This window comes from Lithobates pipiens, unplaced genomic scaffold (assembly GCF_037356315.1).
Source record: "Lithobates pipiens isolate NorthernLeopardFrog02 unplaced genomic scaffold, aLitPip1_a1.2 Scaffold_8, whole genome shotgun sequence".
NCBI lineage: Eukaryota > Metazoa > Chordata > Amphibia > Anura > Ranidae > Lithobates > Lithobates pipiens.
The window spans coordinates 434,874,389-434,889,334 of NW_027507903.1; the positions used below are offsets into that span (position 1 = coordinate 434,874,389).

Sequence of the window (14,946 nt, forward strand, 5' to 3'; positions counted from 1 at the left end):
CCTTCTATAAGCCCCTTAGGCTACTCTGACCCAAGATAATGCTATTGTCTTAGCGGACAGTGCAAATCTTCTTCTGATACTGCCAGACCTTACAACGCATAACAGCAATATAATGCATAGCAGTGGCATTCATACTAAATGATTATCTTGTCATATAAGCAGTGCAATAAAGGGTTAATATACCTGGCAGGATCACCTACATTAGGCAACCGCCCTGTAAAGGTTAAAAACAGCAAAACCAAGCATTAGAGCATTGCTGGCCAAAAACCTGCAAAGCCAGGCATTGCTGAATTAATAGAAAGACTCAACTTTGCAAACACATTAGTAGTCCTACAGACAGACAAACAAAACCTGTGAAGCAAATGAAACAGACAAAACTATACACAGCAGTTTAACCTACTTTGGCAGCTTGTATATTAACAGCATTCAGACACACCATGACAGCCCATGGAAAGATTACCTGTTCTGTGCAACACCCTTCCTTCATTGGCTCTAAGGGGGGATGGGAGAGGCTCCATACCTGACAGGTGGACACCAATCCATTCCCAGGCAGCCACCTGTAGCTCCCAGCCACTGCTACAGTGGGCCAGAAGTTACCCCAATATCATCTCACTTCTCCCTGCTGACTGAAAGCTGCATCCAGGCACAGGAAACAGACAAGGAGCCATCTTGGAAGGGACAGCCCTGACCACACAAAAAAAAAACTTCCAGCATCTTTGCAAGGAAAACCAACCTATCCAAACTAACAACAAAATGTGTGTGTGTGGGGCCATAACTCAACAGGGAGGAGAGACTGGATCAGTCTCAACTAACCACAACACTTTTTTACCTGCATCCAGAGACCAGTATCTGGACCTGGGGAGGGTCTCCATCTTTGTGACAGGAAAGAGACTGAACCTGTGCGGCTGGCCAGATGAATCCGGGCAGGTGAGAGCAAAAATAAAAATCTTCATTAAGGGGGGTGTGTGGCTTGCCTTGAGAGGTGATGGACGCTTAAAGTGGAAGTAAACCCATGGATTTAAACAGTTAAAAAAAAAAAGGCATGTCGGGAATGCTAACTGGCCATTGGCTGTGCTCTCAGCCAAACTATCAAACCATCCAATGGCTGGTGTCATAACGAATCACATGTGCAGCACCATAGCAGTTGAAGATTAAACAGAGGCAAAGATGGCAGCTTCCTTGGCTGAAAACGATAGGGGAGTTTACTTCCACTTTAACTCCAGAGCTCCTTCACATCACGGCCCAAATCCAGCATTCATAGGGGATTACCACCGCAATTCTACAACCCATCATGGGAACGTCATCCCGCAGAAGCTCCACGTATAGGTCCCAGTCCCCGAGAGACACAAACAGCGCCCAAGCCAAACAATCCCGGAGTTATTCTGCACTCATGGACCTTCACTGGCGGCCTCAACACCCGCGCAGAGCCACATTGGGATTACACTGACCCCAATGGAGCATCCTCCTTCACCTACGGAGCATAACCTGACACCTCACAGGCAACTGAGTCTGCACGATCTCCGTGTTGTAGCTGCCAACATCAAGGATACCTTATCAGCGGCCATCATGGATTTGTGGCAGGAAATCCAGGCCATAGCAGGTAGAGTGAAGAATGTGGAGAACACGGCAGCACAACAACAGACGGCCATTACAAAAAATATACCACAAGGTAGACTCTCACACCTTTCAGCTCTGGGATCTTCAACGTCATGTTGAAGATATTGATAACAGGGGCAGAAGGCACAACCTGAGGGTATGAGGTCTACTCGAATCCATTGAACATAACCAGATTCTCCCTGCAGTCACCAAATTATTTAACCGCCTTCTGGATCAACCGCGCCACACAAAGATTGAGATAAAGCGCATACACAGGGCGCTCCGACCGCGCGGTAGGGACACGACCCTCCTAGAGACATTATCTGTCACGTAAATTACTTTGCTACAAATGAAGAGATCCTGAAGAAAGCATGTGATAAAGCACAATTAGAGTATGAGGACCATCTATTTTACATATTTCAAGACCTATCAGCAATCACACTAAAGCATCGCAAAGATCTACTTCCACTGCTGGAAATATTGCACAATAAGGGGAGTCTCTACGAATTCCCCTTCGGCCTCTAAGCCACCTACCAGGGCTGCTCAGCCCTTTTAAGAGTCCCGGAGGAACTAGACGCATTCTGTCACACTCTGGATATTCCCCATGTAGAAGTCCCAAACTGGTATGCAGAATTTGGGACCTACGCCTCAATCCACCGCTCGCCCAACGCAGAACTGATGGAAACTCACGGTGCAAGATTTCGGAGGAGACGTTCACCATCAACGACCAGAAACGGATCTACAACACAGCACCGCCTTCCACCTCCGAGCCCCACAACTGCACCCTTGCCTCGTAGGGCACAATGTGATTGCTAAACTGAGCTCCACCACTTAAACTCACAACACTTGGACCAGATGAGTACACCTATCCTCTCTCCCCGTACACCCTCTCTGTCTAGCATTGCCTGAACGAGGACCAAGAATGGTGCCCTCTCGAGCTGTTCATCGAGAGAACCACTTGAACCATCTATAACATATACCTCCAAGAACCTCACCCTCCTGCTCTAGATCCTCTCAGCAACACATAACCATCACAGAAGGGATCAACGACCGTGGATTGATACCCTCAATAACTCACCACACTTCACGTAACAGATACTCCCAGTTTCAAAGATGATTAGACCAGGGCCCAGGATACAACGCTAAAGGACAACCCGCAGACGGCTCCTCTCCCCTCACAGCGAGACCTCCACAGTGCTCTACAGAGCAAGCCAACAACTTCCATAAGGAGCCTTTCCTTTTCCTACTCAACCTCCACTCCTCGATCTACACCCGGACCTTTGGTGAGCGGATCACTCACATTATAAGCCCTCTACAAAGGTTCCCAAAGGGACTACCTGTGGACACTTGGCTGACACCCGTGACAGACATCATTGACTTAACGGAAGGAACGATCCTCAACTACACCTCTTGATGACACAAGCTGTATTGCTAATCATACCTTCGGCTGCAAGCATCCTCATGGACTCACTGGTATGAGATAATTATATATGCAATTTATTTTTATTTTTATTAAGTAATCAGTTATTTTTGATACCATGCCTTTCGTGTCTAGATAAGATTAGTAATGCATACCACATGATGAAAACAGATACTTAGGCTATGCTTTCCTAGCACGCCATTTTCGGTTATACCTCCTTCAACAGGTCTACATGACTAAAGACTGACACGCGCAAGTTGCACGCATCCTACATTGTCATCTAGAACCACTTGAGCTTTACCACCCCTGTATGCAAGCTCAGAAACAAGCAACCTACCCCATGCCCTTCACCAAAGGGGATTGACGGTACTACATGCACCCCATGATGAGAGGATCTACCATACCTGTCCTTTATAAGGAACAACACTCGCGTTACATCCCGCGACAGCCATACCTGACTTTTCGCCCTAATATGTCGGCCTAACATCACCAGCATCACGGAGGCCTCTTCTGGGCATCAGTCTCATTTGCCCCCAAACCCTAGTATGTAGACTATCCCATCCTAGTTACGAGTAGTTGTCCGGTTGACGTTTATTAAACTCAATATATGACCCCCTGCTCTCTGTAACTGTGACTGACTAATGGGTTTAACACAAAAGTTACATATTCAACCAGGAGTTAGTTGTAATTTTAACTATGTTACTTGGTTCTATAAGTAAGTAGAAAATATACGGTGAAACCTTACTCATCTTACCTGCACTTCAAGGGGCTGATGTTTTCCCCCAATTAACAGTATCAGTCTCCACACTAGCTGCCAGGCAATGCATCTAGCCAAAGGCAACCCCAACAGCTCAACACAAAACGATTGACCCCCGTGTCCTTCCTTCTCCTGATCCATGCTTCCGCCTGATACAATATACCCCATGACTTCTCAAGACTCTACATGACGGGGCTAAAGATGTGATGGGCACTACAGATGATACCTCTCACACCCCTCCAATCTTCTTGCTGGACAGGCCAACCCCCACACAGTGGCTACTTTTACTCACTACTGCTCTCACTCAAACTACTACTACAAACCCCACTGACCTTTACCGGCACACCTGCAACAGTGGCTTCCACTCACCTGAATGGGTAAGTGGGACCTCATCCATCGCCGAACCACCCCTCCTCTTACCTTCACCGCTGTCCCCCCACACATTACAGTACTTCACACCACTTACCGAGCTCTCCCACGTACTTCAGACTCCTGTACTTCCATTTCGGCCCTTCTTGCCACAACCATAACTCTTTCCATATCTAAAGATCTACAAGTCTCTTGACTTAGACCCCAAAGATGGTTGCCCTACAATCAACTAAATCCATACCCTTACATCATATTCCTGCAGGAAACACATTTCCGCACAGATTTGATGCCAAAACTGCACAACCATCACTTCCCAACAGTGATCCATGCAACAAACCCCTCAGCCAAATCGAAAGGAGTCTCGATTCAAATTGCAATACACTGCCCCTTTCAACTTATCGATTCGACCACCCTATCTCCATGATGCTGAAATTCCCAGAATCGCTCCCACGCCCACAAACATGGAAACTGGACCACTCTTTACTTACTGATCCCACCATCTCTGCAGAAGTTAAAACCCATTTCCAACAGTTGTTCCTCGAAAATAAGCCCCCTGATACATCCTCACTTACAAACTGGGAGACCCACAAATGCGTTGTCCGGGGCATCCTCATTGCTGCAGCCACCAAGCGAAATCGAGAATGGCCGAAAACACTATACCGAACGCATCCAACGACTTGAAAATGCACAAACACACTCAGGCTCTAGCCACTCTGAACACCCTTATACAAGCCAGAACTAAACTACTAGATCTCCTTGGAAAACAAGTTTGACACAAATATATCCTATCTAAGAAAACATTCTACGAATATGGCAACAAAGCTAGCAAAATGTTAGCTAGAGCCTTACAAGTGAAAAAAGCCAACACTATGATACACTCTATCACCGACACATCCGGAAACAAGCTACACGCAACCTCGGACATAGCCAAACAATTTGTAAAATACTACACTATATTGTACAACCTTATCCCGACTAACCCTTCAACAGACAAAATCAAGAGAAAACAACTGATCCCTGAATTTTTGAAACAATACAGCCCAGCCCCAATATTGGAATCCATTTCACAGGAGCAAGACACTCCACTGAAAAAAGAAGTGGATCACACACTGAAACAATTGAAAACGGGCAAAAGTCCCGGACCCGACGGTCTTACTGTAGGATATTACAAAGCATATGCAGAGATAATCACCCCATTCTTTATATCAGCTTTTAACTCCTTTGAAACTCCCACTGAACCACCCAGGGATCTTCTAAACGCCCATATAACAGTGATTCCGAAACCAGGTAAGGACCCCTCCATAGTCACTAGCTATAGGCCCATCTCATTGCTCAACATCGACCTTAAACTTTAGAAAACTGACTCCTTCCATTCCTTCCCCAACTTATCGACCTTGATCAAGTGCGATTTGTTCCGGGCAGAGAAGCAAGAGATAACAATCTCAAAGCTATCAATATCCACCACTGGCTCACGACCACGCACAAACAGGGCTTCCTACTCTCACTTGACGTGGAGAAGGCATTCGACAGGGTGGCCTGGGACTACATGACGGAAGCTCTCAGACCATTGGCCTTCCCTCCAAAATGTTAAACTTCATACTAGTACTTTACTCGAACCCCACGGCGAGAGTCCGAGTGAACGGTCACCTGTCGGATGCCTTCTCCATCTCTAATGGAACCCGGCAAGGCTGCCCCCTTTCCCCTTTAATCTTTATCCTCACCCTAGAACCACTGCTGAGATGCATAAGGGCCAACCCTTATGTTAAGGGGATAGACATAAACCATCGCACATATAAACTGGCAGCCTTTGCGGACGACATCCTCCTCTTTCTCACGGAACCACTCACGACAATCCCAAACTTACTGAAAGACTTTACCACCTTCAAGACCCTGACTAATCTTCAAATCAATTTTTCAAAGTCCACTGCCCTGAACATCACACTACCCCCTGACATCCATAACTGATGCTAAACTAACTTTGCCTTTTAGTGGAACAACCTAGCTATTGCTTACCTAGATATTCAACTCCCAACCTCCTTAACTGACCTATACTCAGTAAATCACACTCCTCTGCTTAAAAACATAATAAGAGATCTACAGAAAAGGTCCCCTGGGCTATTTTCCTGGTTTGGTAAAGCCGCAATCATCAAAATGAATATCCTACCCAGGATCCTATACATCTTACAGACAATCGCAATCAGACTCCCACCTGCGTTCTTCTCTTCTTATCAGAAAACCTGCAAAGACTTTGTCTGGGGCCAACTCCGCCCAAGAATAGGGTACTCAAAGCTAACCACCCCCAAACTCAAAGGAGGAATAGGCCTCCCTGACTTCCGTAAATACCAACAAGCATGCCACCTCGCCAGGATTATAGATTGGAACGTACACACTAAACACAAAGAGTCCAGTAAGAACACTCCTTGTCAACCATCCCACTAACTCACCTCCCTTGGATTTCTCCACACCACACTCCCTCTGAATGTAAACACCACCCGCTTATCAACCCAATACTAACCTCCTTTCGAGACTCATGCAGCAAACAAAATCTCTTCACGTAATGGCCCAATGACACCACTCAGGCTAAACCCAGATTTCACACAGGGCACACATGCCTCATTTTTGGCAAATGGATGGCCCTACCCAACCGTCCGAGCAGAACACTTCTTTGAACAGGGACGTCTTCTCTCTCAACACGAACTAGCCTCCAAAATGGCCATAGACTCCTTCCCCTTCTGGACATATGTTCAGCTACGACACTTCTTTGACAAACCCAAACTTCGACCTGACTGGTCAAGGCATCTCACCACGTTCAAAGCCCTCTGTGTTCGTGAGGAACCCATATCTCACCTGATACAGTGGTGTGAAAAAGTGTTTGCCCCCTTCCTCATTTCCTGTTCCTTTGCATGTTTGTCACACTTAAGTGTTTCGGAACATCAAACCAATTTAAACAATAGTCAAGGACAACACAAGTAAACACAAAATGCAATTTGTAAATGAAGGTGTTTATTATTAAAGGTGAAAAAAAATCCAAACCATCATGGCCCTGTGTGAAAAAGTGATTGCCCCCTAAACCTAATAACTGGTTGGGCCACCCTTAGCAGCAACAACTGCAACCAAGCGTTTGCGATAATGTGCAATGAGGCTTTTACAGCGTCCTGGAGGAATTTTGGCCCACTCATCTTTGCAGAATTGTCCTAATTCAGTTACATTAGAGGGTTTTCGAGCATGAACGGCCTTTTTAAGGTCATACCACAACATCTCAATAGGATTCAGGTCAGGACTTTGGCTAGGCCACTCCAAAGTCTTCATTTTGTTTTTCTTCAGCCATTCGGTGGTGGACTTGCTGGTGTGTTTAGGATCATTGTCCTGCTGCAGAACCCAAGTTCGTTTCAGCTTGAGTACACGAACAGATGGTCGGACATTCTCCTTCAGGATCTCTTGGTAGACAGCAGAATTCATAGTTCCTTTTATCACGGCAAGTCTTCCAGGTCCTAAAGCAGCAAAACAGCCCCAGACCATCACACTACCACCACCATATTTTACTGTTGGTATAATGTTCTTTTTATGAAATGCAGTGTTCCTTCTACGCCAGATATACTTGGACACACACCTTCCAAAGAGTTCCACTTTTGTCTCATCGGTCCACAGAATGTTGTCCCAAAAGTCTTGGGGGTCATCAAGATGTGTTGTGGAGAAATTGAGACGAGCTTTGATGTTCTTTTTGCTCAGCAGTGGTTTTCTCCTTGGAACTCTGCCATGCAGGCCATTTTTGCCCAGTCTTTTCCTGATGGTGGAGGCATGAACGCTGACCTTAACTGAGGCAAGTGAGGCCTGCAGTTCCTTGGACGTTGTTGTGGGGTCTTTTGTGACCTCTTGGATGAGTCGTCGCTGCGCTCTTGGGGTAATTTTGGGCGGCCGGCCACTCCTGGGAAGGTTCACCACTGTTCCATGTCTTCGCCATTTGTGGATAATGGCTCTTACTGTGGTTCGCTGGATTCCCAAAGCTTTGGAAATGGCTTTATAACCCTTTCCAGACTGATAGATCTCAATTACTTTCTTTCTCAATTGTTCCTGAATTTCTTTGGGTCTCGGCATGATGTGTAGCTTTTAAGGATCTTCTGGTGGACCTTACTGTGTCAAGCAGCTCCTATTTAAGTGATGCCTTGATTGTGAACAGGTGTGGCAATAATCAGGCCTGGGTGTGGCTAGAGAAATTGAACTCAGGTGTGGACAACCACAGTTATAGTATGTTTTAACAAGGGGGGCAATCACTTTTTCACACAGGGCCATGATGGTTTGGATTTTTTTTCACCTTTAATAATAAACACCTTCATTTACAAATTGCATTTTGTGTTTACTTGTGTTGTCCTTGACTATTGTTTAAATTGGTTTGATGTTCCGAAACACTTAAGTGTGACAAACATGCAAAGGAACAGGAAATGAGGAAGGGGGCAAACACTTTTTCACACCACTGTATCTACTACTTATACCCCACTATTTTCTGACCAAATGCCCAAACTATGCTGGGCTAACCAAAAATGGGAACAAGAACTTTCCATTAACCTCACGGACCCAGACTGGGAACGCATATACACACATGTCCACAAGGGAACGGTAAATGTGCTGGTGCAAGAGAACGCTTTAAAACTGCTGTCCAGATGGTAGAGAACGCCACTTAAATTGCACCGCATTAACCCCTTAATATCTCAAACCTGTTGGAGATGCAAAACGGAGACCCGTTCACTCCTCCACGTATGGTGGACTTGTCCTAAACTCCAACCCTTCTGGACAGAAGTTCACAAGCTCCTCACCCAAATAACCACTTATTCACTGGACTTTACACCAGCTCAATTTTTGCTTCATCACTCCATGACACCAACACGGGGCTATTTTCGAACACTAGCCATGCATATGGTTAACGCGGCTAAGATGTGTATCCCACTCAAATGGCGCTCCCCTGACCCACCATCCATCGTTTAACCGCTTACAAAAAACAATGATAATGGAAGACCTCATACATCACGCAAAGGATACACCCACTAAGTTTACTAAAACATGGACGTGTTGGTTACACTTCAATACTACTGACGAGTACAAAAAGTACATGCTTTGAATGACTTATAAAAGCTGTGGCACACATAAAGCAGGATCAAAGAAGATTATTAAAGGGTCCATTTACCTTTTCTTTCATCCCCCTTTCCCCCTTCCAGTCACCCCCCACATACCCCTCTATACTACATCACAATACTTAACAAACCTCGCCGCAAACGAGTACGCAGCTCATTGCCCTCACCCCCTCTACCCTGCAGGCATATCCCCATAGGTTTTAGTGTAGCTTCTAATGAGCACCTCAGTCCAGACCAAGAAAACCTATCGTTATTACCGTTCTTTTATTTGAATTGCTTTATAACACGCACGTTAAAGTACTGAGTCAGATCTCCTATCTGTAATGGAATATCACATGCTAAACCTGTGTTATGCATTATATGACTTACTTGCCCGATACGACCTCACTGTACAGCCTCATTATGCTACCTGTACTTGTTCTATACTGATGGTGGCTGCGCCCACACATGTGTATTTCATCACGTTTGTTTCTGTTATTGTAAACAATGTTTCTATACTCAATAAAAACTTTTACAACAAAAAAAAATCTTCATTAAGTCACAGTTATAACCAGTTGAGAGTTTGAGGAAAAAAAAGAGAATACCGCCTAGGGGGAGGCGTTACCAGTGTGGTTACCGCTCCTCCACCGCTGCTCCCCATTGAAATCAATGGGGCAGCATGGCTATACCGCCGGCAAAACGCCACTATAGCTGGTTTCAACCCTTTCTCGGCCGCTAGCGAAATCGCTAAAAATAGCGGCATTTTACCACAGATGCAATGGGTGGCACAGTGTGAAAGGGTTCTAAAGCCCTGACATTTTTCAAGTCAGTGTCTCATCACAGTGCATGCCCCTTACCTTGTGCTGCTGCTGAGAAGAAGCTGGGGCAGAGGGTCTGGAGGAGGACCACAGAAGGGTGAAGGAAGAGACAAGAGGGTGTTGCTGCTGCATAGAGGGGTGCAGAATCTTGAGGAGGAGTTCTGTCCTCTCTGCTGCTGGGGCGGGATGGGGGCAGAGACGAGACTCTCTGTGGCTGCACAGTGAAGCTCAGGATCTGGCAGAGGAGTTCTGTCCTCCTCTCTGCTGTCGACAACTAAGACAAGGTGGAGGTGGAGATGAGAGAGTTGCTGCAGGAGAGATGTGAGGGCCACATAAAATGGCCTGGCAAGGTATTTTAACATATGTGTGTTAGTACATCTAAGGCCGCGTACACACGGGCGGATTGTATGGCCTACTTAGTCCGTCATACAATCCGACGGACAGTCCGTCATACTTTCGAATGAACGGACTTGACCACACACGGATACCCAAACAGTCCGTCGAAAGCTTGCGCGATGACGTGTACAGCACGTACGACGGGACTAGAAATAGGAAGTCCAATACACAGCAATGCAACCTTTCGCCGTGTAAACCCTTTCTGAGCATGCCCCATTCTTAGTCCGTCGAACTAGCCTACTGACGAGCGGATTGTCCGCTGAAACCAAAGTATGACGGACAGAATTTCGAAAAATCCGAAATACTTAGTACGCCAGACTGCACGCTGAAAAAGTCCGCTGAAGCCCACACACGAGCGGACTGTCCGCTGAAATGTGCTTCGACGGACTAAGTAGGCCATACAGTCCGCCCGTGTGTACGCGGCCTAACACTACCTTTTCCCTAAACTGACACTGCTGCTGTCAAAAGGTGTCAACCATGCTTTTTCCTCCGGATTGGACGTACTCCAATACAGGAGGTATGTTACTGTCCAGATCACTGAGTGAAAACAGAGGGGGAAAAAAAGCCTAAAAAACAAAGAAAACAAATGCAACCAGCACATCCAATGAATGATGAGCTGCAATATGTTACATTTTTAGTTTCGGGTTTAATATCAATTTAAATCCCTACCCCCCTGCACACAGCTGCACCACCCACTGGCTGCTGCATCCCTATTCTGTAGCCCCAGATCTGCATTGAAGTTTCAGACAGAGGGTGGAGTTACAGCATGCAGAGGTGGACACAGTCATCCAAAATATGCAAAACTGTGTTGAATGATGATTATTTGGCCAGTGTAGCTCTACAAAAGAGTAAAGTTCTAGCTCACAGGTGGCAGAAATTTATTTTTTTTTTTTTTTTTTTTTTTTTTTTACAACAGAGTAGCTTTAATGAGGGGGATATAATTTTTTTTTCACTAGTTAGATCATGGTAACATACATTTCTAAAACACAAAGATATGGCATTTCAATTTGTCATATATCTTATGATTGCCAGTTTTATTTTTTTATAATCTTGTTTTGATTTTATTTCATGTAGGTATGGAATCAAATTCTTACAGCTGGTGACAATGTAACTCCCAAATGGAAGGATGCTCTTCTACCAGATTTACGTATCAAAATTAAACAGGTACAAATTCGATATTTTCTTTGAGTTATTACAGTTTAATAAGGTCCTATTCTCTATAGTACTATTGGACTTTTCAAAAAAGAATTCTCTTTTTGTTCATTGGAGGACACAGCTATGCTCTAGAATAATTACCTGCTGGGTATATCGCCACCTGAAGGAGTAGAGCGTCAGGTGCACTAAAAAATAAAATAGACATTGTGGCCCCTGCTGATGGCTAAAACCTCTTGACAGATGTGGACAATCTTGAAGTTAGGACATTTTCAATCTTGTAAATCTTAAAGTAGTTGCAAGAGTGCAAAATCTGGTGCAGCTCTGCATAGAAACCAATCAGCTTCCAGGTTTTTTTTTTGTCAAAGCTTAATTAACAAGCTGATAATTGGCTACCATGCACAGCTGCACCAGATTTTGCACTCTCCAGTTTTAGTAAATCAACTCCAAAGTGCCTTTATTCCATAGTCTGTTCAGTCTAAGGCAAGATGCAGGCTGTACTTGGGCAGGTGTCACGGTGAGGAGACAGGATGTGATTGGGGGTGGGGGGGTCCCAGAAGCAGGCTTTGATTGTTTGGAGGCATGGTGGCTGAACAAACTACCCAATGCAACCATGCTGTGTATCTTAATGTAGCACTGCCCCCTTGGAGTTGCTTAAAATTTCATGTTCTGCTGTGCATCCTCAACCCTGTGAACTTTCCAGCCCTCCTGACACTCTTGGTTCAGACATGTTGTGTGCATTTAAATGACACACTGGCACAATGCAGATTGTTTTAGCTCTCTCAGATTTACTTAATCAAGAGAAACGTCTTAAACAGGGTATTAGTCAGCCAAGTCCTGGATAAACAGCCAAGATTCAGTTGAAATAGTCCCCAACAGGACTATGTTCAGGCTAGTAGCCAATAGCTTTGCTCTCGTACTTTGATCTGAGCATGCGTGGCACTTTGTCCGATTGGAATTCTCTACAAACGATCGGAAAAAGTCAGATCGGATTCTGTTGTCGGAAAATTTGAAATCCTGCTCTCAAATTTTTTCCGTCGGAATTACCGACGGAAAAAGTCAGATAGAGCCTACACGCGATCGGATTTTCCAACAATATAATCCGATCGGACCTTTTCCGTCTGAATTTCCGACCGTGTGTATGGGGCATAAGCATGGCACAGTGATATGCAGTCAAGGCAAAGCAGCTGAGTCTGACCAATAGTGATCCTTAACCACTTGCTTACTGGGCACTTAAACCCCCCTCCTGTCCAGACCAATTTTCAGCTTTCAGCGCTGTCGCATTTTGAATGACAGTTGCGCGGACATACAACACTGTACCGAAGTGAAATTTTTATCATTTTTTCCCCACAAATAGAGCTTTCTTTTGGTGGTATTTAATCACCGCTGCGGTTTTTATTTTTTGTTACTTTTTAAAAAAAAACCTACTTAAAAATATTTTTTTTATATATTTTGTTATAAAATTTAGCAAACAGGTAATTTTTCTCCTTCATTGATGTACGCTGATGAGGCTGCACTGATGGGCACCAATGGGATGGGCTGCACTGATGGGCACCGATAGGGCAGCACTGGTGGGCACTGATAGACAGCCCCAATGTGCACTGTGAGGTGACACTGAGAGGGGGCACTGATGGATGGCATTGAAGGGCATTGATAGGTGGCATTGGTGGGCACTGGCAGGTGTCAATAGCAAGTGGCACTGGCAGGGGATAATGATTGGCACAGAGGAGGCAGAGGAGGAGGCAGATGTGCCTCCTTTCTCTTCGAGACCTATGTCCCTTGAACATAAGCCAGTGATTGGCTTTTTTTTCTCCTCAAGCTGTCAGCGTGACGAGAAAAAAGAAAGATTACCGAACTTTTGTTTACACATGTGATCAGCTATCATTGGCTGACAGCTGATCACGTGGTAAGGGGCCGGAATCTGTGATCACAGCGCGCAAAGGGGAGGATGTCCTTTGACGGCCTCCTGGAAATTCAGGTCCACGCTGAAGCCGTCATTCGGCTATAGAGCGGACGTCAAGTGGTTAATCACTTGATGCCTGCCATATAGCAAAATTACTTCAGCAAAGTGGTTGTCTTATCTTGAGCAGATGCCATATGATGCAGCGATCGTTGTTGTGGCGTGTCAGTCTGACACACCACAACTCCGATCTAGGTCAAGAGTCTCTGACATACTCTTTACCACGTGATTGGCTGTGACCAATAACAGCTGATCACAATGTAAACTGGAAGAGCCGTTTATATCGGCGTTTCCTCACTCGTGTCTGACAGACACAAGTAGAGGACAGTCGATCGGCTGCTCCTCTGACGGGGAGGGCAGCGCAGCCCCCCCACGGATGCCTACCCAGGACCACCAGGGATGATACCAGGACCACCAGGGTTGACCACCACTGATGACCACCAGGTATGGCGTCCCCGGTGGCCATGGGTGGCAATGTGTAACCACACATGATGCCAATCAGTGCCCATCAGTAATACCTGCCCTCCTAATCAGTGATGCCAACGAGTGTCCATCAGTGCCACCCATAAATGCCCATCTGTGCTGTCTATGAGTGCCCATCTGTGCTGCATATGAGTGACCATCAGTGCTGCATACCAGTGCCACCTATCAGTGCCCATCAGTGCCACTTATCAGTGCCCATCAGTGTCGCATATCAGTGTCCATCAGTGCCACCTCATCATTGCCACCTTATCCATGCTCATCAGTGCCACCTTTTCAGTGCTGGGTAGTTCAGCGTTATCAGTGCCCATCAGTGAAGGAGAAAACTTACTTATTTACAAAATTTTATAACAGAAACTAAGAACAACTTCATTTTTTTTTTTACTTTCGGTCTTTTTAATTTGTTTAGTAACAAATAAAAACCACAGCGCAGAGGTGATCAAATACCACCAAAAGAAAGCTCATCTAAATTATAAACATTTTGTTTGGGTATAGTGTAGCATGACCACGCAATTGTCATTTAAACAGCGACAGCGCTGAAAGCTGAAAATTGGCTCGGGCAGGAAGGGGGGAAAGTGCCCAGCCTGTATACAGTGTTCAGTGGAATATGTTGGTGGCTGGTAACTGGATTTGTGGGCAGGTTCCCTGTCACCAATCTTGAGAATTTTGTATGAACTTCCTGAAGAGCGATCCAGGCCAAGATGGCGATTTGTCAGCTGAAACAGTGAGTCGTCCAGTTCTGCTGCATTCAACGGTGGTGCTCCTTGTGTAGCGGACGGCATTTGACCTGCTTGGGTAGGACCCGGGAAGCAAGAGAGCTTGGGCCGGGTACGCAGATCCATTTTATAGCCTCTCCCATAATTCTCCCCCTGGAGCAAATGGCTTGCTGGAAG

At 45.6% G+C, this 14,946-nt stretch overlaps 1 protein-coding gene across 6 annotated transcripts in view; it reads left to right on the plus strand.

Moving 5' to 3' along the window:
• Positions 1–14,946, plus strand: part of LOC143964536 (E3 ubiquitin-protein ligase RNF213-like) — a 955,032-nt gene that overhangs the window by 319,926 nt on the left and 620,160 nt on the right. For all 6 annotated transcript variants that reach the window (XM_077474321.1, XM_077474324.1, XM_077474323.1 and 3 more), the window contains exon 16: positions 11,536–11,625. In XM_077474321.1, the coding sequence (XP_077330447.1) occupies positions 11,536–11,625 (90 nt within the window). The remainder of the gene's footprint in view (positions 1–11,535; positions 11,626–14,946) is intronic.